This window comes from Miniopterus natalensis, chromosome 4 (assembly GCF_054644295.1).
Source record: "Miniopterus natalensis isolate mMinNat1 chromosome 4, mMinNat1.hap1, whole genome shotgun sequence".
NCBI lineage: Eukaryota > Metazoa > Chordata > Mammalia > Chiroptera > Miniopteridae > Miniopterus > Miniopterus natalensis.
Genome location: NC_142084.1, coordinates 77,658,307 through 77,685,409, shown reverse-complemented (window position 1 = coordinate 77,685,409; position 27,103 = coordinate 77,658,307). Strand labels below are relative to the sequence as shown.

Sequence of the window (27,103 nt, the reverse complement as noted above, 5' to 3'; positions counted from 1 at the left end):
CTGCCTCCTGCATGGGCCCCACTGGGGTATGAACCCACAATCTGGGCATGTGCCCTGACCTGGAATTGAACCTGTGACCTCTTGGTGCACTGAGCAACACCAGCCAGGCCTGCAGTTTGAATTTAAAAACTTTTCTTTCTTTTGATTATCTTTAATACAGTTAAAAACTTAAAAAGCAGATCATTTTGATGCAGGGTGAAGAGGGGTGTGTGTGTGTGTGTGTGTGTGTGTGTGTGTGTGTGCACGCACCCACGCAGGGGAGATTGGTGCAATCTGGGGAATGGTGGGGTATGGCCTCAGAAAGGACAGGCACCCAAGGATGGGAACAGAGGGGCTGGATTTAAGAAATTTTGTAAAAGAGTCAACAGGATGTGGGCTGTGTGGGTGGGGCCAAGTTGACAGATTTGCAGATGCTGTAACCTAGATGTGAAAGACTGTCTATTAGACTTTGTTAAACGTAACTCCCTTCTCCCTACTCAGCTCCCCACCCAAACGTTATTCACCCATTCTATCCAGAAGGTCCTACTTCCTGCTTATGTGGTGCCTGTCACAGTGGTAGTGGGGCCATGGGGCTGTACTCCAAAGTGCTGGGAGGGGAGGCAGGCTGCAGGATGAGTTTGAGGGCAGAGAAGGGAAACAAAGCCCTGATTTCCTCTTCAACACCAGTAAATGCCCAGCTGATAAATTCAGTGCCTCATGTGGGTTATCCTCCCCTCCGCTGTTCTCACATTTAAGTCTTGCAGCAAGAGATGCACACAATGGTGGCTGGGCAGAGTGAGAAAATCAGAGATGGAAGGAACCAGGGACACTCAAGGGACTGGCTAAAAGCTTTTATATAACGATTGACTAATAAAAGGGCTGTTGAGACCCAGTTGCAACCTTGGGATTTTTTTTCCAGCCATACTCAGCTTCCCTAGGTAGGTGCAGAAGAGAGAGGGTGCAGATCCTGCAAAAGGCCCAGCTGGCCATTCAGGCCCTGTCCCTTCTCTGGCTCGGTCCTGACCCCACCATTCTCCAAGACTGGCTGCTCTTTGAGGGGCTGAGCACAGAGGAGGCGTCCATCTGGAAAGCCAGGATCCTTAGGCTGAGACAATGGCAGGACACCTAGCTGGTTCCAGCTGCAATTTTAAGGAGTTCTCAAAGGCTCAGACTTCAGCATGGGTTTGGAGACAGCTGGGGAAACCAGTTTCCAGATGTCCCCTTCAGCGGTGACCATAAATACAGAAAGCCAGGGCCCTGGAATGTCAGAACCTGTCTTGACCCCAGGTGAATGAGGGCCAAGGTGGCACAGACATGGGGTGGGGGTAGGGAACAGGGGTGGCTAGGGTGGATTGTGGGGGGCCATGTGGGACCTCTCTCCTTTCTCAGGGTCCAGTTAGGTCCTAAATGGGTTTGGGGCTGCAGATTCAGATCTGACGGGACCAACTGGACCATTTTCTAAAGGGAAGCTGGGATGCAGTTTCTGGAAGCTGGCAAGTGGACAGACAACCTTTTTAAGGCTTGGCTCTGTGGAATCTTGGGCAAGTGACTCAACCTCCAAGCCTTCATTTTTTCCGCCTGTAAAATGGTGCGTTTGTTGCTCCTACATCACAGGGCTCTGAGAAGTTTGGCGCTCAGTCAGTTCATACTTCTACCCGGCAAACATTTATTGCCTCAGTGGAGAAGGAGGGAGGTCACACTCGTCAAGGCCTCCCTACTTTGAGCCGTGCTTTGCTGATAGGACATGACTCATTTTATACTCACAAGGTAGCTGGGAGGTAGGTTCTGCTGTTAGCCCTGTGTGCCACAGGTGGAAACGGGTGTGACACGGGAGGCCAGGGCCCAGAAGTAGCTGCAGTGGTGACCCCTCAGACCCACCCAGAGCCTGGACTGGACCAGGCTGGACCTTCTGGTTAATGCAACCAAGGGAAATGAGACCCCTGCCAGCAGGGCCTGGCTCCCTGGCAGGAGGACAGACAGAATCTGGGCCCCCCATTCAGATCTTCTCCACATAGTTTCCGGGGAAGAGGCCCTCCTGGCCATGCAGCCGGCCTTTCCACCAGCCTGATGAATCTGTGGGAGAAAAGAGAGTGTGAGGCACCACCCAGCCCACCCCAGGGGAAACCTTCATGCTGGCTCAGTGTCTGTCTTACTCATTTCCACTGACCTGGCACAAGGCAGAGGCTGAAGAGAGTGACAGATTGAAGGAAGGGAGGGAGGGATGCACACGTGATCTTTCCTTGTCACTGGCTCACAGTCTTATTTCAGACCATTCACTTGCACTCTTCCCTCATCTCCCACAGGCCCCTCCCCTCAATCCCTATGGTGGACCCAGGAATGACCCCAGTGGGGCTTCCTCACTCACTTGCAGAGGCTGCTGTTGAGTCCCAGGTCCCTCTGGGGGTAGCCCAGGGGACTAAGTTAGGAAGTGGCCTGGGCCATCCAGACATGGCCCATTTCCTACTCACAAGGGGTCTCTGAGGTTCTGCTGTTAGCCCTATGTTTCACAGGTAACAAAAATGAGTCTGGGGTACTAGTGTGATGCAGTGAGGCCAGGCTCCCAGGTGGCTTAGGAGGTGACCTCCACCGAAGGCCTCTAGCTTATGTAGCCATTGGCTCAGAAGACGGTATCCTGGCTGCCCATCTCTTTTCTCCTGTTGGATGGGCATGCGGTAAAGGGGGCTGCCTGGCTGTGTCAGGGCTTTGGCCCCTCCCACCTCTGTCCCAGCACACACACCTTCCATGAGGATCTCAATGACCTCATTGACGTTGAAGCTCAGCTCATCCACGTCTTGACCTACATACTGGTACAGTGCCCGGCACCTTGGACCATGTATCCGTGGCTGGGGCTTGGGTCGGCCCACACCAGGCACGGGCCGCTGCCCCACGCTGCGCTTCCTCTGCATGCTGTGGGCACAGGGGGTGTTCATCAAAGCCCTAGATACTCCCACTGCTTGCTCACCTCCTGGGGCTGCCCTCCCACCCCACGTACCCAGCCACTCCCTGATCAGGCACGTTCAGGAATTCGGTGTTATGCTCAGAGGGGGGCCGTGCCCGGGGGCGTCTGCTGGCCGTTAGGGCTGAGGATGGAGGGCCTCGGGGAGGTCGCTGAGAGCCCCTTCCAGATGTGATCTCCAGGGGCAGGGGGCCCCCTCTGGCAGAGGGGGGCACCCCATTGCGGTCCAGACCTGTGGCAGGAGCAAGGATGGAGACATTTATTAGGGTGCTGCTAGGAGTATTTGGGGAAGATTTGACTCCAAATTCCCAGTCTGAGAGAGGAGGCAGCGACACTCTCAATCCAGTATGGTGACTGGGCCAGAGGGCAGGACCCAGAAGCCAGGAGGGACAAGAGAGAGGTTCTGCAGGGGTAAGATTTCTCCCCACCCCCTTCTGTAGGAGGGCTTTTTTGGGTGGGTCTTGGAGGATGAATGGGAACTCAAGTATAGTGAGAATCTCGGAAACAGGCAGAGTAAACAGCCCCAGCAAAGGCCGGGTGGTAAGAACAAATTTGGTAAGTTGGCAAAGTAAGATGTAGCTTGTATGACAGGAGTGTAAGATGAGAGGAGAGGGGGTGAGTGGTTATAGCAGGGGTTGGATTTTGAAGCGCTTTTGAATACCAAACTAACCTTAGCCTTTATTATGTGGAAGACGGGGAGCTATGGAGAGTTCTGGACAGAGAAGAAGAGAGTGGTCATCTCTGCTTGTTAGATCTCGCTGACAGCAAGTTTGGCTTAGGTCATGGAGCACACAAGAGGCAAGGGAAGACAGTGGGGGGCATCTCCTCACCTCTGGGAGGTCCAGGGGCTGCCCGGGAAGGGGTCTGGGCCGCTCTTCGAGGTTTTCCCTGGGCCATTCCTTTACGTGTAGGCTCTAAAAAGGATTCAAAGGTGGTGGCCAGACCACACCAGACCCTTGGCCCCGCCCACAAACCTGTCTTTTCTGGCTCCGGCCCAGTGCCCGCCCCTTCAGGCTCCCTGGCTCCGCCCAGCGATGGGCCCCTCTTCTCCGGGACCACCCCTCACTGGCTCTTTGGGCTCGCCCACTCCAGGGCTTGCCCCCATCCTTTAGCCCCCTCACAGGCTGCCTCTTGGGCCACGCCCCCTTCGCATTTCTCGCCCAGCCATTGGTCGCCTCCTCCAAGTCTTTCCAGACCCGCCCCATGGCCCTCCCCCGCTCTGGGCCGGCTCACGGGCTCGTCCCGTTCAGCCTCGGCCGGTCCCTCGCTGGCTCCGCCACTCGGGCTGCCACCCCCAGTTTTGCGCAGACTCACTGGAACTTTTGGGCAGCCCGTCGCCCACGCTGACTGCGAGGGCTCGGCTGCTAGCCTTGAGCACCGCCACGTCCCCGGAGCCCCGCGAGAAAGTGACGCTGCGGGTGCCACCTCCGCCCCAGCCCTCTTTCTTCACCCGGAACTGTAGTCTGTGGGGAGAGGAGGAAGCCGTGTGGGCGCCGCCTCCCAAGTAGGAGGCCCCCCCATCCTTGCCGGGCCGGGCCCGGGGGTGGCTGAGCAGTTGCGCGGGTCCGTGGGGTGGGAGACGGGGGGCTGTGCCTAGGCTGGCGGGAGGGCGATGGTGGCGGCGGGGGAGGGCCGTACGTGTCGCTGAAGGTGAGGGGCAGGGGTCTCCGTGCTGCCTCCTCGAAGCGCTTGCACAGCAGGCTGACGAACTCGGTCTTGAAGATGCTTTCCAGGAAGCTGTCGGCCGCCTCTTCCTGGAGGATGAAGAAGTCGTCCTGCCGCGTGCTGGGGGAGGGCAGGAGGAAAGGCATGTGGTAGTCACAGGCGAGGGCGGCAGAAGGACCGACAGGTGAGATGCAGCCGGGAGGGTCAGGTAAGGGGCAGGTGAGGAGTTGCACAGGCAGGGGAAAACGGAGAAGTGGGAAGGCGCGGAAGGGCCAGGTAAAGAGTCAGCTGAGGGGACAGGTGCCGTTGGCAGATAAGGATCATGAGTGTGGGGGCAGGGGAAGGTGACAGGGCCACGAGAGGGTTATATGTATAGCAGCAGGTAAGATGGTCAGGGTTACAGATGGGATGACAAGTATGAGGACAGCTGAAGGGGCAGGCGAGGGTGACTGGGGAGCAGGTGGGTGCCTGGCCTCACCTGAGGGAAACTCCCCGCAGGGCCTGGATCTCCAGCTTCTTCTTCAGGACCTCACGCACCTGGCCCTTCTCTGGTCCCTTCTTCACCTTCTCCCGCCCGATCACATAAACACATCTGGGCGTCAGGATCAGGTCCCTCTTGATGGGCTGTGAGGATGCAGTACCAGAGGGGCTGATGGCAGGACCCCTGGGCGTGGGGATCAATTGCAGGCAGAGGGGTGGTGCTGGCAGGTCAGGTGAGGGTGTCCCTCCGTGTAAAGGTATATGAGTGGTTATATTATAATAAATAGGAGGCTAAGTAAGGGTATAATGGCTAGAAGGGGGTGTTTGAGCTGGTACAGGATGGGTGAAGGTACACCTGCTGGACATGGGCACCCAGGCCAGGTGAGAGTACCTGTGCATAGGTGTATCTGTCTGGGCCAGGTGAAGGTATGTCTAGTTGACAGATCAATTTAGACTGGGTGAGGGTGTGTGTACCTAATGAATAAATGTGTCCAGGATAAGTGAGGGTGACCCTGTGGTCAGGGCTTCTGGGTGAGGTAAGTGTGTAATTGTGGACAGATGTGTCCGCCAGGTGAAGATGCATCTGATGGACAGGTGTGTTTGGGCCACATAAGGGCATATTTGATGGACAGATGTATCTATGTTAGTCACACATATACCTGTGGGCAGGTGTGTCCTGGCCAGATGAGAACATATCTATGATGGGATAGGTGTATCTAGACTAGGTGAATATATACCCGTGGAAAGGTGTGTCTGGGCCAGGTAAGGGTGTACCTCTGATGGGGGTGCCAGGCTGGAGCCAGGGCTTTGGACATACCCACTTGCTAGTGCCTCACCTTGAAACGGCGGTCGTACTTGGTGACCGAGTCAGCGAAATCCACTCGCTCCCGCTTGCCCAGGAACTGACGCAGCTCTGGCCGCTCCTCCAGTCCCAGGTAGTCCCCAACAAAGTTCCGATTGATGCTATTTCGTCTCCGCTCCTTCTTGTTCAGCAGGATGTTGGAAGCTGTGGGCACACAGAGTGGGGGGCAGAGGTTGTGGCTTGGCTCTTCCAGGTACATCTGTCTGCACCCTTAGCCTCCCACCTGCAGCCTCTCACCTTCCTCCCGCATCTCCTCATACTTCCGGATTGCCACGTGGCGCCGCCAGGCCTTCTGGATGGTGCGGGCAAAGCCATCAAACTTTCGCTCTCGCATCTCCTCTAGAAGGAAGAGCTGGGCGAGATGGAGGGGTGGTGGGTCCCCAGGGCCACTGTCTCCAGTTTCTCTCCAGCCCACCTCACCTACATGCTCTTGCTCAGGGGCACCTGCACACATGCTACCACACTATGGTCAAAATTTCCTTCCTCCGCCCGGCCGGGCGTGGCTCAGCAGTTGAGCATCGACCTAGGGTCCAGGAGATTGCGGTTCAATCCCTGGTCAGGGCACATGCCCGGGTTGTGGGCTCGATCCTCAGTGGGGTGTGTGCAGGAGGCAGCCGATCAATGACTCTCTCATCATTGATGTTTCTATCTCTCTCTCCCTCTGCCTTCCTCTCTCTGAAATCAATAAAGATATATTAAAAAAAAAATTCCTTCCTCCAAATGACATGACCCAAGATTCCCTCTCAATATGTGGCACAAGCCCCTGCATTAAATTATAACTGGCTTGTCTGGTTGGGTTCAAATCCCAGCTCTGCCTATTATAGCTATGTGGTGTTGCCAGAAATGGTATAACATCATGGTTTCTCACACTGCTTATTAAGCTGTTATGCCTTTCATGTGAGGTGCACCCCAACTTCAGAGATGTTAGAAATGTGAATCAATGTGCATTTTAGAAAAACAAGATACTGTAAACATGAACATCTGACATATAGGCTTGTGATGTGACTGGCAACTATGTGGTTGTGCCGTGTACAACCTGCACAGCCATACATGGTGGCCTGGGAAAGGAATCTTTGCAGAAAGCAGACTTTTGAAGACCGTTTTTTTTTTTTAATCTTCACCTGAGAATATGTTTATGGATTTTTAGAGAGAGGGAGAAACACCGATGTGAGAGAGACATACTGATCGGCTGCCTCCTGTAAGCACCCCAACTGGGCATAGAACCTGCAACCTTTTTGGTGTACAGGAAGATGCTCCAAACAATTGAGCCACCTGGCTGGGGCCAGACTTTTGAGTTTTAAGGGTCTTGATCCAGAATTTGCTTAGGGAATAAACTGTATTTGACCAAATCAGAGTGGAAATTCCGTTAAAGATATTTGTTTATTTGGAATAATAACAGGTGAACATATCAAGGAGAGGAACCCACTGGATATGAAAGGTTATAAATCTATAGTGATAAAATCAGTGGGGTGCTGGTCAAGGATTGGAACAATCAATTGAAATGGGACAGAAGGCTGGGAAATATCCTAATTCAAACATACATATAGTGGTAAAAGGGACAGCATTGTCAATCAGTGAAGATGGGAAATATTGAAAATGAAATTGGGCTTTATTTAGAAAAATAATTAACCACTCAAGGGGTTTCTCAAATACACAAATATCCATCACTGCTCAAAGCCTGGCTACCCACCTTTCTCACCAAGGTGGTTGATGTCTTCCAGAAACCCCAAGATTTCCTGCAAGGACTAAAAGAATTCTACAGATACTTGGTTCAATGCACTTTAAAAATAAAAATATATCTTGGAGGATTTTTATAACTGTGGGTGTTTATAACTGACTGTAAAAGGTTGGGAGTCTTCTCACCAGGAATTAAAAAACAAAGTCAACATTGCAGTTTTATATGTATGTGTTCTTTTGTTTCTCTAGTATTCTATGGTTGGTGGGTCTGTATGCAAAATGTGTCTGGGTAATGCCTTATATAGGTTGTCTGGATGGCAGGTAAGTGCATTCTATGGTTTGCTGAGGGGGACAGGTATGAATAAGGGGACACCAGCCTGCAGAACTGAGAGTGAGCCAGTCAAACAGGAACCTTCTTCCCTTTAGCTGTTCAGGAAAATGGGACAAGTGTTCCTAACCTTGTGATTTCTGCCCAGTAAAGAGGATTTGTTTTCAATTTGGGAAATAGATCTTCCTGTCTATAGAGTTAAAAATGCATCTCCTTTATGCTGCAGAGGGCAAGGGTAGGTGTGCTTAAGGGGACTGAGACAGGACCCAAATCGGAGGTTATCCTGGAGGACTGGGTTGAATAGGTTCTCCCCCAAAATTCATGTCCACCCAGAACCTGTGAATGTAACCTTACAGGGGTCTTTGCAGATGTAATCATGTTCAAATGAGGTCATACTGGGATAGGGTGGGCCCCAAATCCAATGTGACTGGTGTCCTTAGAAGAGGAAAATTTGGACCCAGACACAGAGGAGAAGGCAATGTGATGGCGGGCAGATATTGCAGTGATGCATCTATAAACCTAGGAATGCCATAGATCACTGTCAACCACCAAAGGTTAGGGTGGTTTCTGTTGGGTTAAGCCATCCAGTTTGTGATACTTGGTTACAGCAGCCACAGGAAACTAATATACCTGAGATGATGGGCAGTGAAGGCCAACAGGTGTATAACACATCCAAGAATATTTTGTGTCCATGTTTACAAGAAACAATCCAATTCAGAATCATCTCACATAAGTGCATTTGTGGTTGAGAGAGGCTCCAACTCCATTAGGTTCACTTAATTCCTTGATCAGTTTTTGATATAGCACAGTTAAGCTGTTTGTTTGTTTTTCTGTTTTCATTTCACTAAAATTATTCTTACCAGGATCATTTTTATTTCCTGTGCAAGTTTGCAGGATTTTTTTTTTGTTGTTATAAAAATTTCCTATCAACCTTACTTTTGTGAATTTTATTATTCAAATTGAAGTCTCAAAATGTGCAGACCACAATTTTTGTAAAAATTTTATTTTCCCTTCTGTAGTTTTAGCCAGAACTAGCTTTATTTTGTCTATTTTTTTCCAGTGTCAATATTATGTTTCAGAGTCAGATCGTACAGTCTGGCAGTAACCAGCAAGATAGATTCTCTCTCCTGCCCATCCTATTTTCTTCCCCTCCCTCTCTCCATTTTTTCTTCTTCTTTCTTATCTGTTACAAATTGAATTGTTTCAGGTGTAATTTTAGCCATGGACAATTTTGGTTTGTGATAAGTTTCTGTTAGTAACAATATCTACTTTGAATGTGACTCCAGACTTTTTATATTTTGGAGCAAAGTACATCCATAGGGAAAAGCTCTAGGAGGTAGATGTGGACAGATTTGGGGACAAAGATCCCAGCCTCCCAAGACAGGCTGTTTCTGTAGCTGTGAAATCTGGAGAGTGTCCACCCCTGTGTTGCTTTTGGTTTGGTGAGAGAAGTTACTTGTAAGTACAGTAAGGTCAAGGCAATCATCTCAGCAGTCTCCTGGCTGTCTGCTTCAAGTCCCAAAGGTGCCAGCAGAACGGGTGCTATGATCGTGCAGGCGCCGAGGCACCTGGCTGGCCCTTCCCTGCCCCCCCAGCACACTGTTCCCTGCTGTTCCAGCTTACCCCGGACTGGGGAACTCAGCATCCGCCTGGGAGCCCGGTGAACTAGTTAAGCTCACTGAGGTGGTCATCTCCCTGTTTGCTTCCCAACCTCACATAGAAGCAGGGTGCTAGGCAAGCACTTAGGGGATTCCTTGCCCTGGTTTTTGTTGATCTCGTCGTTTTTTTAAGAACTTCCTTCGGCTTTATTGAGATATAATGGACATATAACACTGTGGAAGTTTAAAAGTGTATGTGAGTTGATTTGATATACCTATATGTTGCAAAATGATGACCACTGTAGGTCAGCCAACACCTCCATCACCTCAACATAGTTACCATTTCTTTTGTGTGGTAAGAACACTGAAGTCTTAGCAACTGTCAAGTATATAATACAGCATTCACTATTGTCACTGTGTACATGAGGCCCAAGGACAGATTCCTCATCATTGCTTTCTTTGCTTTCTCCCTGAAAACAGAGGCAGCGTAGAGTGGGAGTGCTTCCAGCCTTTTGATAAAGGGCTGAAAGCTGATGATCGCTCTTTGGAGGGGGACTGTTCCTATGCTGGAGCACGTGCAGTGAGGTTTGTCTTTGATATATCAGGACCCGAGGCTGGTCGTGGATAAGAAAACTGCCACTTTGCTCAGCCGGTGTGGCTCAGTGGTTGAGCATCGACCTGTGAACCAGGAGGTCACAGTTCGATTCCCGGTCGGGGCACATGCTGGGGCTGCGGACTCGGTCCCCAGTGGGGGACGAGCAGGAGGCTGCCGACTGATGATTCTCATCATTGGTGTTTCTCTCTCTCCCTCTCCCTTCCTCTCTCTGAAATCAATAAAAACATATTAAAAAGAAAAAAGAAATTGCCACTTTGACATGAATCTCAGGCTCAGGGACTTGATGTGTTCATGAATGAAGGAGTGAAGGAAGAAAAGAGGAAATAGAACAGGACAGGAAAAAGGAGAGAAAGGACATGGAGAAGGGAGAAAAGAAAGAAAAAAGAATGGGAGCTGGACAAAAGGACATTCTGGACAAGCCCTGAGTCCTTATGCTTTCCAAGGGGCTTGTCATCTCAGGCAGCTTGTGTTTCTCTACCTGCTTCCTAGCCACCAAGGACTGTCCAGCTAATTTAGGTTTTTCTGATCACCTACTACGTGCCAGGCACTGTGCAGGGGATTTCCTGTTATGTCTAATCCTCACTCCAGTCCTGAAGGGAAGCTGTTCCTCTCCTCACTTTCCAAATGGAGAAACTGAGACTCAGAGGGGTGAGGAAACATGTTCAGGGTCACACAGTGGCCTAAAGAGCAGGACCTGAGCCTGTGCAAGTGATTCAGGCGTCTTGTCTGTCTGTCTCACACACACACTTACTGATTCGGGGTTCTTGACAAAGACCTTGGTGCTCCCCATCTGGTATTGGTCCTGTTCCATGTTGACGGCGCGCAGCAGGTGCTGGACCCCCTGACGCTCGTCCCCATGCCAGCGTGGCCATGTCTGGGGGGTCAGAATGGCATACCTGGTGGCAGAAGGTTTGGGAGGGTTTGAGGAGATGGTTCAGCTGGTGGGTATTCTGCAGGTGGCGGTTAGGGCCAGGAGTGGCAGGGCACCTCACCTCTGTAGGAACTTGGCGAACTGGCGGCGGTAGGCAAAGCCTGCCCGGCGCACCCGGATGTTCTCCTTCAGGCCCAGATACTCGACCTGGTGCTTGACCCTGGAGGGAAGGCAGCCTGAGTCCCATGCTGGGGGCCTCGCCAGTTCTAGGAGTGGGAGGGGTCTGCTGGAGGCAGTATGGGGGCTGAGGTCTGGGAGTTTAGCCCTGGTCCTAGAGAATCAGTTCTGTGGAGTGGGGCCTGGGTTCTGGGAGGAGGAGCCTGTGTTGGTTCTGTGGCCAGTCACTTCTAGAGTGGGTCCTGGGGTCTGGGGACTGTGCTAATCTCTGGGTTATCCTCCAGTCAGTCTGGGGCCATCCCTGGGGTCTGCGGGGGTCTTGGTCAGTTCTAGGTGTAACCCCGAGGCCCTGAGGGCCTTTGCACTAGTCCTAGGGGTCAGCCTGGGTTAGTCCTGCAATGTCATACAACCCCAGGAGGGTTCCGGGGGGAGGGCCATTCTGGGGACACGCAGTGTGGATTGGTCAAGCTAGGCTAGGCATCACCTGCTCTCCTCCCAGTCACGGGGCCTCTTGGTCTCGTTGGGTTTGATGCAGCGGATATAGTGGGGTGTGCACTTCTTCAGTGTGGCAACCAGGTCGTTGGCTTGTTTCTGAGGCAGAGGAGAAAGCAGCGGGGTGGTGCACAGATGGGACCCTCTGGCCCCTTTCTCCTCCCACCCTGGATACAGCCCAGGAGACAGAGACACACTGCGTGTGGGGAACTGCAAATGTTTGTTGATGGAGTAACGAAGCCCTCAGGGAATTCATGTCCCTCAGAACATCCCTACCTGTCCTCCAAGACTTTGGAGGTAGAGAATCTTGTGTGTGTGCTGGAGAGGCCAGCCCTGGCTATACATTTTAATCCCTCTGTGGAGACTAGAAAGGAATTAGTTCCAGGTGGGGGGTGTTTGGAGAGATAGCAGGAGACCCTGGTGTTGATCGTGGCTCTACTGTGTGATCTGGGCCAGTGACTGCACCTCCCTGAGCCTTGGCCTCCCCCATCTGCCAGGTGGGACTAGTCCCACGTGTGTAATGTGTCCTGAATTTGCTACCAGCACTGACAAGTACTCAATACGTGGTTATTAAATATTACTAGGATGGTACACCCATGTCCATAGCAGCACTGTTCACAATAGCTAAAAGGCAGAAACAACCCAGGTGTCCATCAACAAAGGGGTAGATAAGAAAAAGCAGTGTATGCACACAATGGAATACTATGCTTTAAAAAGGAAGGAAATTCTCACGCTATAACATGGATGAAACTTTCATTATGCTAAGTGAAATAAGCCAGGCACAAAAGGATAAATACTGTATGATTCCACTCATAGGAGGTCTCTAGAGGAGTCAGATCCATAGAGACATAAAGTAGATGGTGGTTGCCAGGGGCTGGGGGCTGGGGGTGGGGAGTTAGTGTTTAATGGGGACATAGTTTCAGTTTGACAAGGTGAAAAGAGTTCTGGAGATGGATGGTGGGGTTGGTTGTACAACAATGGGAATGTACTTAATGCCACTGAACTGTATGTACACTTAATGGTTAAGATGTTATATTTTACATTATGTATATTTTATCACAATTTTTAAAAAGTGGCAAATGATCAAAAGACCAAAAAAAAAAAAAAAAAATTAAGGTGATGGTCTACTTCTGAATTTGGGGAGTTAGGAGCCTGTTGAGGAAGCTGGTCCAAGCCCCATACCCCAGAGCTGGAAGAAGACCCTTCTGGACAGGGTGCCAGAGACAGGGGCAGAGGGCCTGGAATGCAAGAGAGACAGACACCGACTTCCACATGCCCAGCTCCTCCTTGCCTGCTCTAGGGCTCACCTTGATCTTGGAGCCAGCAGTGCTGGGGCGCCCCTTCTTGTCTACATCCAGCTTCTCAGGGAAGAGCATCCGGAGGAAGGCACTAGGCAAGGAGAGAGAAAGGGTTGGAGGTGCAGCTGGATCGTGGGTTGCCCTCTCCCAGAAGTGGGGCTGTGATGCAGAGGGCATCCTGAAAAGCATAGTTCTTTCTGAATGTGGAGGGTGAGATGTTGACAATCGGAAGGTTGGTTTTGTCCTTTTGGTTCCTTGATTGTTTGCTCTGTTACTTCTTCCATGACCATGCATGACTTGGTGGAGCAAGTAAAGTAGGAAAAAGTTAAATGAAGTAGGAAAATATATCCAGTGATGCAGCACCTTGGGCAGCAGGGGCAGGACCCCTTGCAGGAACCTTCTTACATGTAGGGCTTGCATGTGGGATGTGGGTGCTTGCTGCTGTGGCCCTGCTGTGATTGTCAGAGATGGACACAGCCTAAGCGTCCATCATCAGGGTGTCAGTTAAGTACGCTTTGGTACATCAGGCTCCCTCTCTCATCTCAGGGAGATCTTCCCTGACCACAGAATGAGTGGACTGCTTAATATGTATCTAGTTCCAGCACTTTTCCATCCATTTTGGGGGATGAAAAAGTGCTGGAACTAGATAATGGTGATGGTTGCACAATACTGAGAATGTTCTTAATGCTACTGACTTGTATACTTTAAAATGGTGGAAAGGGCAATTTTATATTATGTGTATTTTATCACAATTAAAAAATTAAAGGGAAAAAAAGAATAGTGCCCTCTCTACTCGCTATCCCTTTATCAGCTTAGTTTTTTTCCACAACACTGGTCCCAATGGCTCTCAGACTTCAGTGGGCACCAGAATCACCAGGCAAGTTTGTTAAACACAGATTGCCTTGCCCTGCCCCTTGGGTTTCTCAATCACAGCCCTGGGCTGCCGCCCTGTAATTTCTAACATGTTCCCAGGGGATGCTGATGCTGCTGGTCCAGGGACCCGACTTTGAGAACCACAGCTGTGCGCCTTCCAGTACGGTGGCCACTGGTCACATGTGGTTACTGAGAACCTTGAAACTTGGCCTGTCTGAATTGAGATGTACTGTAAGTGTTAAAATATACCCTGGATTTCAAAGAATATGCAGTATGGAAAAAGCGAATGTAAAATATTTCATTAATTTTTAAATATTGATTGCCTGTTGAGATGATAATTTTTTGGGTATAGTGATTTAAGGAAAACATTTTACAACTTCACCTGTTCACATTTTTACTTTTCAAGTGTGCTTACACAGCACACTTTAAAATTTAAAATTACAAAGGCGGTGGGGTTGGGGATTGCCTGCAGTTCATCACAGGGGGTCTTTATGGGGTGATGCAAATGTTCCCAATTGGACTGTGGTGATAGTTGTCCAAGTCTGTAGTAAAAATTGCTTCTTAAATTGGGTGCATTTCATGGTATGTCGATTATACCTGAATAAGGCTATTATTTAAAAAAATTGCTTATGTAACTTGAATTCTGTTAGGTGTGGAATGTATTGGACAGCACTGCTCTAGATCAGCGATTGTCAACCAGTGTCCCACAAGAATTTTTAAAACTTGCAGTGCCTGACTAGTCAGGGGCACTGACATCTTTTCCCTTAGATTGTCAAATAAAAAAATCACAGCCAACACAACAATAACTGTCCAGTGTCAGTGAATCAAAATTATACCTGTTTTGGTCAGATTGGCAAAAAATATAATTATTTTTTGGTGTGCCTCAGAATTTTTGTAATTAATTTATGTGCTGTGAGATAAAAAAAGGTTAAAAATGGCTGCTCTAGACCAGTGAATCTCACACTCTGATTTCCACATGGGTCCTGGGGGTGGTGGTGAGGGTCTTGCTAATAAAATCCAGATTTTGATTCCGTCTGCTTGGGGTGGAGCCTGGGATTCTGCATTTGTAACCAGCTCAGACGAGACCCATGTCGCCGGTCCAGAAACCACTGTCAGCCCTTTCAGAACCACTGTCTGTGCTAGATTCTGTTGGCTTTTTCCCTGGTTCAACCTGCCGGCTCGGTGAGAGCAGCTGTGTTCTCTGACCTGTGTCATCCATCCTCACAAGTTCAAATTGTGCCTGGTCCCCAGCAGAGCTTGAACAAAATTTTGAGGTATAAAAAGTCAAAAGATGGCCTGGCCGGTGTGGCTCAGCTGTTGAGCATTGACCTATGATCCAGGAGATAGCGGGTCAGTTCCTGGTAGGGGCACATGCCCGGGTTGTGGGTTCGATCCCTGGTAGGGAGCGTGCAGGAGGCAGCCGATCATGATTCTCTCATGATTGATATTTCTCTCTCTCTCCCTCTCCCTTCCTCTCTCTGAAATCAATAAAGACATATATATTTTTAAAAAAGGTCAAAAGATGGTACCTGGCATGTAGTTGTGGTCAGGGAGATAGATCCATATGTGTCAGTACAGAAAAATGTAGGGTGCAATGTGTTTTCATTGCATGGAAAGGGGAAGCTGTCTGCACCAAATGCTTGGGTTTGTAGAGCGAGCACTGGAAGGGTTACTGTTGAATCAGAACCAGCCACTAGAAATACTGTCTTGGCCACATAGCCACCCTGACAAAGTCTGTGGTGTGATGGGAGCTCTGGGAAAGATGGGGTGGTCCCTGGGTCTCCTCCATCCCCAGGGGTGGGTTCTGCCCAGATGTCCCCACGCCCAGGACCACTCACTGCTCACTGGTCTGCATCAGCTCTATGAGGTCGGAGAAGAGAACATCTCGGTTCCTCTCGCAAAAGCCACTGACATCATAGGAGACCTGAAGGGAGAGGCATGGGAGGAGTGAGGGGCCGAGGCCAGGGTGGGTAGGGGAGCGTACAGCCCAGATGGTCAGGGGGTGCTGCTCTGGGGTGAGAGAATGGGGGGTAGTAGCTATGGTTCAGAAGAAGGGGTGGGGCAGCAGCCTGGGCCTGGGGTCCCTGTGCGTCTGATGTTCAAGTTGAAATTAGAAGGTGGGAGCTGCAGTCTGGGTCAGAGGTGAGAGGAGCTGGTGTTACAGTCCAGGCAACCTGGATCAGAAGCAGGGGGAGGTGATGGTATAGCCCAGATTTGGGGGGGCTGTAGCCTGGGCAGAAGGTCCCCGGGGTTGAGAGCTGCTATTTAATTTGGAGTTAAAAGGTCAGAGCATCTGTGTTGTAGTCAATTGAGGGGATGGGAGGCTGTGTCAAGGGGAAAGTTACAGAAGTGGCTGGAGATTCTGGGGGACTTCAGCAAGGCTTGTAGGCTGGGTCTGCCATCCAAGGCAGGGGCTCTCCGGAGCGCTGCCTGTGGGTATTCCCTGGCTCGGCAGACAGGAGCTCCAGCCCATTTTAGGGACCGGTGGGCTGTAGCAAGCCAGGTCAAAGGGAGAGTCTGCAGGTTGGGGTCAGAAGGTTGTGGGCTCTCTCCTGAATCAGGAGGTTAGTGGGGTTTACAGCTAAGATTGGGGTTTGGGAGTCTGCTGCCCAATCTGGGGTCATTTGAGGAAGTTTCTGTCCTGTAAGGGGGAGCTGTCCTGTTAGTAGGGGGGGCTGTGGCCTTGATAAGGGGCCAGTGAGTTTCTGCAGCTCTGACTGAAGGCATGGTGGGGGTCTCAGGCCAATTTCTGGGGAATCAGTGAATGGGGTCCTTGTTTCTGGTCAGTTTGGTAGGGCTGGAGAAGGGGGTGGGTAGAATTCTGCAGCCCTGGCGGGGGGGTCCCCAGGAGCTCCTTCCGCTAGGAGGTGGGAGGCTGCAGCCTGGAGACCCCGGGTCAGTGGGGGAGGGGGAGGCAGGGGGAGGCAGGTTCTTCTCACCTTGCCAGCGTAGTGGTGGATGACGAAGCCGGCACTCCAGCTGTTGAAGTGCTCATGGGTGCCCACAGCTGCCTGCAGCTTCTGCAGCAGCGTCTGGTCGGCGCCACCCCCTGTAGCGTGCATGGTGGCGCACACGTCGTCCAGCACACTCATGATGCCTGGGGGGCTCTGCGGTCATGGGGAGGTGGCAGTCACTCAGCCTGGCCCTACTCTGCCCGAACTCCTTTATAGAGACCTTCACTGGGGTGAAAGTGTGTTGGGGGGACTTCCAAATAAAAGAGCAAAAGGTGGTGGTGGGGCCCAAATCTGTGTGTGGGGCTGCTGTGAAATCTCCTTGGTGTGCAGGATGGGGTGAGGGACCCCAGAAGAGATCCATGCCTCTGCACCTTTCCCAGACTGGGGTGTCTGATGGGGGACCTGTCCTGAGCAGCACTGACCTCTGTCCCTGAGCATGCTGCCCAGGGGAATGTTCGTTGAGTGAATGAGTGGAGGGCAAGCAGGTGGGCAGAATGAATGGGTGAGGTTGATGGGGTGTGTCAGTTGTGCTCCTTGGTAGAGAGGGGACTATGGGGACCATTACCCCCTCCCATCTCTCCCAGGTCTCCTAGGCTCAGCTCTGAGGCTCACTGAGACCCCCTAAAGCTGGCCTGGCTCTCACCAGCTTGTTTTCAATGAGGTCGCAGACGATTTTGTTGTTGAAGTACTGGATGGGGGTCCAGCGGATGCCCTCCTGGACATATTCCTCCTGGGGATGGCAAAGGGGTAGAGATGGGGGTGGGGGTCTGGGCAAAGCTATGTGTACTTCTAGAATGTATGCTCAAAGGTGGGTGAAGAAAGTGGGGTGGTCTGCCACCTTCTTTCTCTTCACCAAGGCGGTTGAGCAGCCTCCCCAGCAGACGCAGAGATGCAGATCTTTGTGAAGACCCTGACTGGCAAGACTGTCACCCTTGACTCTGAGCCCAGTGACACCATTTTGAATTTCAAAGCTAAAATCCAAGACAAGAAGGGCAACCCGCCTGACCAGCAGCGTCTGATTTTGGTGGACAAACAGCTGGAGGATGGCCGCACCCTCTCACACTACAGTATTCAGAGTCTACCCTGCACTGGGTGCTTCCTCTGCAGGGTGGCATCACGAGCCTTCCCTCCGCCAGCTCGCCCAGAACTAGAGCTGCAACAACATGATCTGCTGCAAGTGTTATGCCCACCTGCACCCCCGCGCTGTCAACTGCCGCAAGAGGTGGAGCCACACCAATAACCTGCGCCCCAAGGAGAGGGTCAAATAAGGCCCTTCCACGACCTCCTTGCCCGCAGGGCGACATCTTACCTGAACCCCGTGGCCATGGGGCCTCAATAAAGTTTCCCTTTTGTTGCAAAAAAAAAAAAAAAAGAAAATGGGCAGGTGCTCCCCACAAATTTCCCTCACAATCTCATCAATTAGGACTGTCTCCCATAACAAAGTCCATTGCCCTTGTGTGGGGAAGGCTGGAAGTGTCACCCCTGGCAGCCCGCAACCACAGACAGGAGCTGGTGGAGAAACACCCTGGCTCCCTTGGTCTCAGTGGGCCAAGCCTGTGGTCTGCTCTGTAAAGTTGCCCTGGGCTCCAGCAGAACAGAGCCCCAGTTGCCCTATCATAACCTGCTAATTAACACATCCCTTTGGGGCTTTAAAAAATCCCTCTCTTGCCCTGGCCAGTGCTGCTCAGTTGGTTAGAGCATTGTCCTGTGCACCTGAGGGTCATGGGTTCAATTTCCCATCAGGGCACATACCTAGGTTTTGGGTTCGATCCTCAGTCTGGGTGTGTGGGAGGCAACCCATCGATGTATCTCTCTCACATCAATGTTTCTCTCCCAGCTCCCTCTTTCTCTCTCCCTCCCTCTCTAAAATAAATTTAAGACAAAATCCCTCTCTCACTGCCTCACTCCTCTCCTGGTCTTTACCCTGAATGCTTGTCTGTGGTTCTGCTTCTGCAGGATGAGTTGAATGAAAACATCAGGGATTTTTGTTCATCCTGTTCATGGTGGCTTCCCCAGTACTGTAGACAGTGCCTGGGACATTGTAGGTGTTAAATAAATAATTGTTGAATGAATGAACAAAGAGTTTATCCCCCAGCCCTTGTCAAAGCTTTAGAAGTGGAAAACCTCTTCCGAAGAAAATCTCACGGTGGAGCCTGGATGGGTCAGCAGAGAGAGATGGAAACGGGGGGCTGGGATATCTTCTGGTTGCTCAGTGACCTTCATGGTCCTGCCCCCAACCCAGTGTCCCATATTCTTGGCCACTTGGCTGCCCCTGCTCACCTGCTCAGCCTTCAGGGTGAGTTCGATAAAGATCTGCTGTAGCTTCTCATTGACAAAGTTGATGCAGAATTGCTCAAAGCCATTTTTCTGCCGAGGGAAGAAAAGAGTGCTTCGTTCAGTGGGTATACGCTGGAGGCCCCTGGGGCCACTGGGACAGGGTGTGGGCCTGGGAGCAGAGACCATACCTGGAAGATCTCGAAGCCGTAGATGTCAAGCACGCCAATACTGTACTCTTCATGCGGCTTCTGCATAGCACGGTTGATGGCCTGTGATACAGGTAGGGACAGGAGGTGAGTGCCTGCCTGCCACTTTCTTGTTACACTCTTAGTCACTTTGCAGACTATGTCTCCTCACAGCAGTTTTTCTCCTGCCTTCCCCAGCTCTGTGCATACCCCTATCAGTCACCCATATGAGGAACCCAGGAGTGAGAGCATCGGGTTCCTGCTTTGGGAGCTGGCTCTGCTCCTTAACAACTCTGCCTATTTTCTCATCTTTAAAATGGGTGAATAATAGCAACTATTTAATGGGGCTTTTTCTAAGAATGAAATAAACTGATGCATGTAAAACAGATACAACAGTAAAGGGCACACACAGTGTTAGCTCCTGCTGTCATCATTCGTTACCTTGACACCCCCCCGCCCCATCGGCCCCCATCCAGCCACCACTATGTCCTCCAGACAGTCCTCCTCTTGGCTCTCAGATACACCCACCTGTCCTCGTCACCACAGCCCCTAGCCCAGCCCAGACCTGAGCTCCATGCCACAGCCAGAGGGAGCCCCTCAGTCTTCCACATGACCACCAGCTGCCCCTGCTGGATGTGTCCCACGCAGGGACTTGGTGAGGCTGTGAGAGTCAGGCCTGCCTCCCCCACTCGGCTGGTCCCTGAGGGCCTCTCCCACCCCTGGGTGCTGCCACACTTGCCTCCACCAGGAAGTCGAAGAGGCGGGAGTAGAGCCCCTTGGCTAGGGCGTCGCGGGTGTAGGCCGCCTGCTCCACGTTCAGGGTCACGTCGATGGACTCGCTGCGGCCGCCCCAGCGGCTGTCCATCTTGCGGCTGGTCAGCTTCTCCTGCAGCCGCCCACTGTCGATGCCCAGCAGGTAGGCGGGAAAGGCCAGGACTGCCGCGGGGGGTGGGGTGGGGCGGGAAGGGGGCAGCTGATCAGGCTCTTGTCTCTTTCAATGCTTCTGTCTCTCCCTATGTTGCCCAGTGACACTGAAATTGTCCTCGTGGGTTCTCACCCTCTGGGGGCCGAACTAGAAGGAAGCGTTCACTCACTCACTCACTCACTCACTCACTCACTCACTCACTCACTCACACTTGCTCCCCGCCCTCCCCAGCACCCAAACTCACGGTCCACACTCTCCACCCTGGCGTAATTCCCTTCTTCACAGAAGCTGATGTTTCCCAAGTGCAAGATCCCCGCCACGAGCTGCAGGACCAGCTGCTGGACATTGGGTGGGATCCCGATGACCTGCATGGCGCTCTGTGGGCATCACAAACACAGAGCCTGTGCTGCCAATCCCGACCTCCACCCTGTCCCCCGAGGCCGGGCTTCTGGGGTCACAGCATGGACTCAGAGTCAGGACACTTGGCTCCCTGTTTTACCTCTTTCACCCGCTCACTGTGTGACCTTGGGCAAGTCCCTACCCACCTCTGGTTCCGTTTCCTGATTTGTAACACAAGAGGTTGCCAGGGCTGGAGTGGCAGTTGGTACTCACCAGAGTCTCACTGAAGTCACTCCTGTCATCGGTGCCATCCACCTTGTAGGTGTCCGATTGGTTGAGGTAGAAATAGTAGTCGGGGGTCATGAGCCCCAGGTTCTGCCGCTGTTCCTGGGAGGCCCCTTCCAGCAGCTGGAGGGTGAGCGATGCTCATGCACTGGACCTGCACAGGCCTTGCGGTCCCCTAGTCCTCACTGACCCTCCCACTGTTACCCCTAGGCCACAGGTGGGGCTCTCCTTTCCTGGCACCTGGTAGTAGATGTGGAAATTCCTCTCGCTTTCATTCTGCGTGACCACGCGGGATTTCTCCAGCAGGAAGTTGGAGATCTTGCCCCCATCCGGCTCCCCGCCACGGCTGAACTGGATCTCAAAGTACTTGCCCTAATGTGAGAGAACCCCAAGGGCCCAGGGGTACAGGTGAGGGAAGAATCGGGGATGGGTCTTATGAGCCTGGCCTCTTTCCTCCTCTTACCCATGTGACTTCAGCTTGCTTTCCTCTCCCCACCTCCCACTTATGCACTGCTTATCTTTTCCATCAGCTCCTTCTCTCCAGGCTTTGCTTAAGCCCTTTCCTGGGCCAGGAATGCCCTTTACTCTCTTTCTGATAATTCAAGTCACCACTCAGGGCATCCGCCCTGTGCCTGGCACACAGAAGTATCACATTTTATTGACCAGTTCCCCAGTTCCTCTACCACAATACAGAGGCCTCTGTGTCTCTGTGGGATGCTACTGTTCCAATGATCCTGAGTGTCTCCCACATGTCCTTGACCCAGAGCAAGGACCCCACAAGCCCCTTCTATGGTCTCTGACATCATCTGTGTTCTCTGGCCAGAGGTTGGAGGGCAGACAAGCTCCATTACTTCTCCTTTCTGCCACCTCCATCTGATAGCAATACAAATTATGTCATCATACTACACAAACACCTGTAGTATATGACATATTCTATTGTACAATAAGACTATATAAAATAAAATGTAATTATACATTTTGAGATTTATTCATGTTTTGGGGTGTATCAGTAGTTTGAAAACACATACTGTGTGATTCCATTTATATGAAGTTCTAGAACAGCTAAGACTAATCTATGGTGAAAAAAAATTCAGAGGAGTGGTTGCTTCTGGAGTAGAGGGGGAGTAGAAATTGACTAGAAAGGGACAAGAGGGAACTTTCTGGAGAGATGGTGATGTTCTGTATATTGATAGGGGTTTGGGTTGTACAGTGTATGCATTTTTCCAAACTCAGTGAATGGTCCACTTTAGATATATGTATTTTACTACCTACAAATTTTACTTTAAAATAAATAAAAGAGAACTGCAAATTTATAATGGACTATAATTAATGATCTGCATGCTGAAGTATTTGGGGGGAAAGGTATGGAGTCAGCAGCTTGCTTTGTAGTACATAAAAAAAAGATGAATGGAGATACAATAAAGCAAGTATAGTAAAATGTTAATGATGTAATATACGAACTGGACATACAGGTGTTCACTTTATTATTCTTCCATTTTCCCATGTATTTGAAATTTTAACAATAAAATATTGGGAAAATACTTAAAATATAATTATAAATAAATATTAGAAAATAAAAATACAACTAATAATATTTTGAGAAATAAAAATCTTATTAGCGTATGGAATTTTTTAAGTCATTTCCACGTGCAGGCATTGTAATGAAATTGTTGAGGCCTATGAGATGGATCTTAACATCATTCCCACATTATGGCTGAGAAAACAGAGGAGGCTCAGGAAGTTATATTGTTTTTTTTGTCCAAGCCACATACCTAAATAGTGACAGAACCAGGATCATAAATCCAGATCTGTTCACCTATTCTGTCTTCCATTAGGCCCAGCATAGCGCCAGACACAAAGAAGGAGCCTAAGGACTATTTCCTGAAAGAAGGAATGAAGGAAGGAATAAATTGGACCTGAAACGTGACTAGGAACAGACATGGCATGGTTGCAGCCAGGGGAATATTTAAGAATGTGGCCCGGACATGTCATGTTCTGCCGACGGGGGACTCCTTCTCAATGGACAATAAACAGGTAGTGAGCGTCCCATCCAGGGGCAGGTATTTTCTGTGATCCTGGGAATACAGGGAGAGGCGCGTGTGTGCGTGTGCTTGTCAGTGCGGAGGGCAGGGCTGTGCACTCACGAAACGACTGGAATTGTTGTTGCGCACTGTCTTGGCGTTGCCGAAGGCCTCGAGCAGTGGGTTTGATTGCAGGATGATATCCTTCACGTGCTGGGGGCAGAGGCAGGCGGGGTGAGAAGAGGTCAGGCCGAGGCAGGTGCGGAGGGGTAAAATCCACGGAGTGGGAGGAAACCTGGCCCTTCTTTCTGCTTTGGCCTCACCTGGACCTTCTCGCCCCCGCCAGACACTTTGGAGATGTAGCCCATGATGTATTTGGCTGCCACGGTCTTCCCAGCTCCACTTTCTCCACTGGGGACAGGTGAGGAAGGAATGATCAGTGGCCGGGGGTAGGGGAAAGGGGTGGGGGAAGCGCCCTGTTTAACGCCTGATCATTTGTTCATTCATTCATTCAGTACCTACTGTGTGTGAGGGACTATTCCAGGCCCTAGGGATACAATAAGGAACAAGACAGATACAAATCCCTGCCCTGCTGGAGCTGACATTTAGGGAAGACAGATGGATAGTAACAGATGAATAAATAAAATATATCATGGGTTAGAGGGTGACGAGGAAAGTACAGCAGGGCTGGGAACAGAGAGGGAAGGCAAGGCTGTTTGGATCAGGGTTCCAAGAAAATCTCCCTGGGGTGGTGATGCTGTTTGGGCAGGGCTTGGGCAGGAGGACCTGGGGACCCCTCTCTGTACCTGATGATGACACACTGGTTCTCACAGTCGATGAGCATGTTCCGGTACATGTTGTCGGTCAGGGCATAGATGTGTGGGGGGTTCTCGTACTGGGCCTGCGGGGGGAGGGCGGGTCTCAGCCCCGGGCTAGGAGCCAGGGGTCCTGGGGACTTGTGCCTCCCACCCAGCCTTGGTCTTACCGCGCCCTGGTAGAGATCGATCTCACGGTCAGTGAAGTAGGGCATCTGCTTGAAGGGATTTACAGAGATGAGCACGGAGCCAATGTAGGTCTGTGGGGTGGTTAAGGGCCATGCAGTGTCCTGGCATGCTTTGTCTCTCATGCGCCCCTGTCCCCTCATCCTGCTCCCCCAGGGCCTCCTAGAACCCCACTGCTCAGAGGAAGAGATACTCAGATGTGTCCTGGGCCTCTTAGGAAAAAACAGGGCTGGGTCCAGAATGGGAGAAATGGGGTATATTGTTGCTGAGCTACCGCAGGGCAGGGGGAGAAGTTGGGGACACAGCCACCCCCAAGCAGAGCCCTGCTGTCACTCCATCTGTACCGTGTCCTATCACCCAATGCTCTCGCGGCCCACTCCTGCCTCCTGACGTCCCTCTGCCCCCTTCCCTGCACCCATCCACCCTCCATCCCGCCATCCCTTGCCCAGTCATCCTGTCCCTCTGTCCATTTGCCTGCCCCGCCCATGGCCCAGGGTACAAAGATGTAGTCATCCATGAAGCGCTTTCGGAGGTTGCCCACGATGGCATCCTCGGTGATCTGAGGCAGCAACACCATGTCATCCACGCCGCTCTGTTTCACATTGTGGCTCTGCCAGTGGAAGCGCTCCTTGCTGCCCTGGGGTGGAAGCAGTGGGGTGGGTGCGAGCCCTGGCAAGGGGGCCTGTGGGAAGGTGCGCTGGTGCCTCAGTGCCCCCGCCCGGTCACCTCAGTCCCCAGCTTCTGATTGTGCCCCACTTCCTTCCCCATCTCACACCAGAAGAGAGAGGCGGTCAAGGTCCAGTCCAGGCCCCCTGCCCCCAGGAGGCGGCCAGACAGAATGACAAGTCCTCCTTCCCGCCTCCCTTTCAGCCTCCCTGCTCCTCGCTTCCTCAACCCCCTTCTCCCTGCTCAAGCCCAGGCTGAGTCCCTGCCTTTTCCGGGGCATTTGCCCCGCTCCCACTCCTTCCATCTGGGCATGGCCTTCCTCCCACGCCACTCCTCCTCTCTCGTGGTCATGCGGACCAGCCCGTTCCTCTCAGATCCTCTCAGAGCCACGTGCTCAGCTGTGACCTCTACTCTCTTCCAAGCTGTGACCCTGCTCCTCAGCTCCCACAACCTTCCTGCTGCCCCTGCCACTGTCATCTTCATTTTCAGTGAGCCTTTGCCCTGCCCTGTGCCAGCTTCAGCACTTTCCCAGGCTCCCACTTTCCCTTCTCATTTCCTCCTTCAAGTTTTCAATAGTTGACACCTTCCTTAGGGGCTAAGGAGGACACTCAGACACAGGCTTTCCTCAAGAACTCCTCCTCCAGGAAGCCTTCCTGGGATATTTTTTGCTTTTAGCCTGACTGGATTCATCTAGTGCCTTAAACACTTAAACACACTGGCTCTCTCAGGCCCGTTCTGCCTCTGTTCAGTACACCCCTGCTGTAGAAAAGTCTGGGAGACAGAAGGACAATGATAGCCTGGAGCTCCCCTGTCTGGCACACTCATGCTCTGATAACATGTCCCTCCTCCAGGAAGCCCTTACCCCAGGCCAGGGCTCCTGGGGGGCTGAAACTAGGACTAAGTCCTTTCTCAGTCCCAGCAAGGAGGACCTATCGAATGTACAAGGGACAGGGCGAAGAAAGAAACCCAATTTCAGAGGAAGACCCCAAGGGCATAGGATGCTGAGAACTAAAGTTGAGTCTTCAAAAATTATCAGCATTTGCTGGACAGATTTCAGGGAATGGAAACAGGCAGGGGTCAAGCAGGAGGGTGAGTGTAGACAACTGTAGGGCAGAAGTGAATGAGAAGCCAGCTTCTCCTGGGGGTACTGGGGAGCCACAGAAAGTTCCTGAGCAGGGGGAGGTGTGTGGCCAGAATCTGGACACACTGACAGTCGGAGGGGAATTTGTCAAGGAATGCCCACAGACATTAAACATGTTCCACTTTTGGTGTGGGCAGATCTAGACTCTGATCCTGGCCAGGTGACCTAACTGCTGGCCTCTGTGGCCTCATCTATAACATGGGAGAAATGGCTCACTTCCCAGGGTTGATGTGAGGATGAACTGCTCTGGGGAGCAAAGTGGAGTGGGTAGCTGATGCTCTTCCCCAGCCTGAGTGGTTGTGAGGATGGGCCCAGGCAGAGGGGTACATGACAGAATTAACATTCACTAAGCACCTACTATGTTTGTGAAACTGGACAGGGGATGTCACCAATATTACCAACAATGTTTATAGCAACTCAGCGGGGTGTAGGTGGAGAGGGAACTGAGGCTTGGGAAGTGAGTGGCTTGACACTTGACTTGGAACACAGCTAAATTGTTTTCAAGGGTGTGGGGTTTGAGTCTGGGTCCATCAGACAGCAAAGACCAAGCTCTTGCGTCTACACCTGCAAGTGGCTGGGACCCACAGCGTGTTTGAGCTGGGACTTGAAAGTTGAGAAGGGTTTTGATCACGAGCAGGAAGAGGGTACACCAGGCAGAGTGAACCACCCAGGCAGAGGTACAGAGATATGTGACTGAGGCTGAGACAGACCACAGAGGAGGGAGTGTGGAGGGAGTCAGGGCTCAAACCCCTCAAACTGCTTCCAGCCTGAGTAGTCAGAGTGGGTTTCTCATATGGCAGATCTGATCTCTTCTCTCTGTGGTTTTTCTCCTGTCTGTGGTTCCCCATCATTGTCCCATTCATCTACTCTACAAAGCAATCTTGAGTACCTACTATGTGCTAGTAATTTAGGCCTTCGGGAATAATTCTTTCAATTCTTTATGGAGTTGCCTCTAAGCCTTTGCAGATGTTGAGTCCTCTGCTCAGAACACCCTTCCTGCCTGGCGAAAGCCAATTCATCCTTTAAGACTTGGCTCAGGGGATACCTCCTCCAAGAAGACCTCCCTGAACCCAGGCCAGGTCAGGTGCTCCCTCCCCACAGCCCATTGGGCTTCCCTCACCATAGCCCCATACACAATTTTTAAAAAATCCTCACCCGCAGATATTTTTTCCATTGATGTTCTGACAATGGAAAGAAGGGGAGAAGGGGGGAAAGGGGAAGAGAGAGGAGACAGAAAGAGAAACATTGATGTAAGAGAGAGACACATCAATTGGTTGCCTCCCACACATGCCTGCCACACATGTTCCAACTGGGGCTGGAGATTGAACCTGCAACCCAGGTACATGCCCTTGACCAGGAATTGAGCCTGCGACCCTTCAGTGCTCTGGCTGATGCTCTAACCACTGGGCCACGCTGGTCAGGGCACCCACACACATT

General features: G+C 51.6%; 1 protein-coding gene and 1 pseudogene across 1 annotated transcript; one reads left to right on the top strand and one right to left on the bottom strand.

Annotated features, from left to right (window-relative positions):
* Positions 1-24,627, bottom strand: MYO1F (myosin IF). The gene is made up of 28 exons (XM_087816867.1): positions 24,586-24,627; positions 24,359-24,496; positions 23,844-23,933; positions 23,665-23,759; positions 23,182-23,269; positions 22,982-23,071; positions 21,078-21,209; positions 20,826-20,960; positions 20,458-20,590; positions 20,028-20,224; positions 19,292-19,372; positions 19,107-19,193; positions 17,470-17,556; positions 16,812-16,979; positions 15,711-15,796; positions 13,009-13,090; positions 11,694-11,800; positions 11,154-11,252; positions 10,913-11,057; positions 6,180-6,294; positions 5,917-6,086; positions 5,079-5,224; positions 4,574-4,720; positions 4,250-4,398; positions 3,766-3,849; positions 2,972-3,167; positions 2,717-2,886; positions 1-2,052 (listed from the first exon to the last, which is right to left on the bottom strand). The coding sequence occupies exons 1-28, from the start codon at positions 24,625-24,627 to the stop codon at positions 1,976-1,978; spliced, it is 3,336 nt and encodes a 1,111-aa protein (XP_087672993.1). The 3' UTR covers positions 1-1,975.
* On the top strand, positions 17,682-18,143 carry LOC107529892 (ubiquitin-ribosomal protein eL40 fusion protein pseudogene; annotated as a pseudogene).
* Positions 24,628-27,103: the final 2,476 nt, after the last annotated feature.

Bases quoted from the DNA above. Each gene is read 5' to 3' on its own strand.
- MYO1F (XM_087816867.1), bottom strand. From the start codon at position 24,627: ATGGGGAAGGAAGTGGGGCACAATCAGAAGCTGGGGACTGAG. The intron at 23,270-23,664 runs GTACAGAGAGGG...ACCTGTCCCCAG, and splicing joins AACCAGTGTGTCATCATCAG to TGGAGAAAGTGGAGCTGGGA. The intron at 19,373-20,027 runs GCAAGTGTGGCA...CCTGTATCACAG, and splicing joins TCTTCGACTTCCTGGTGGAG to GCCATCAACCGTGCTATGCA.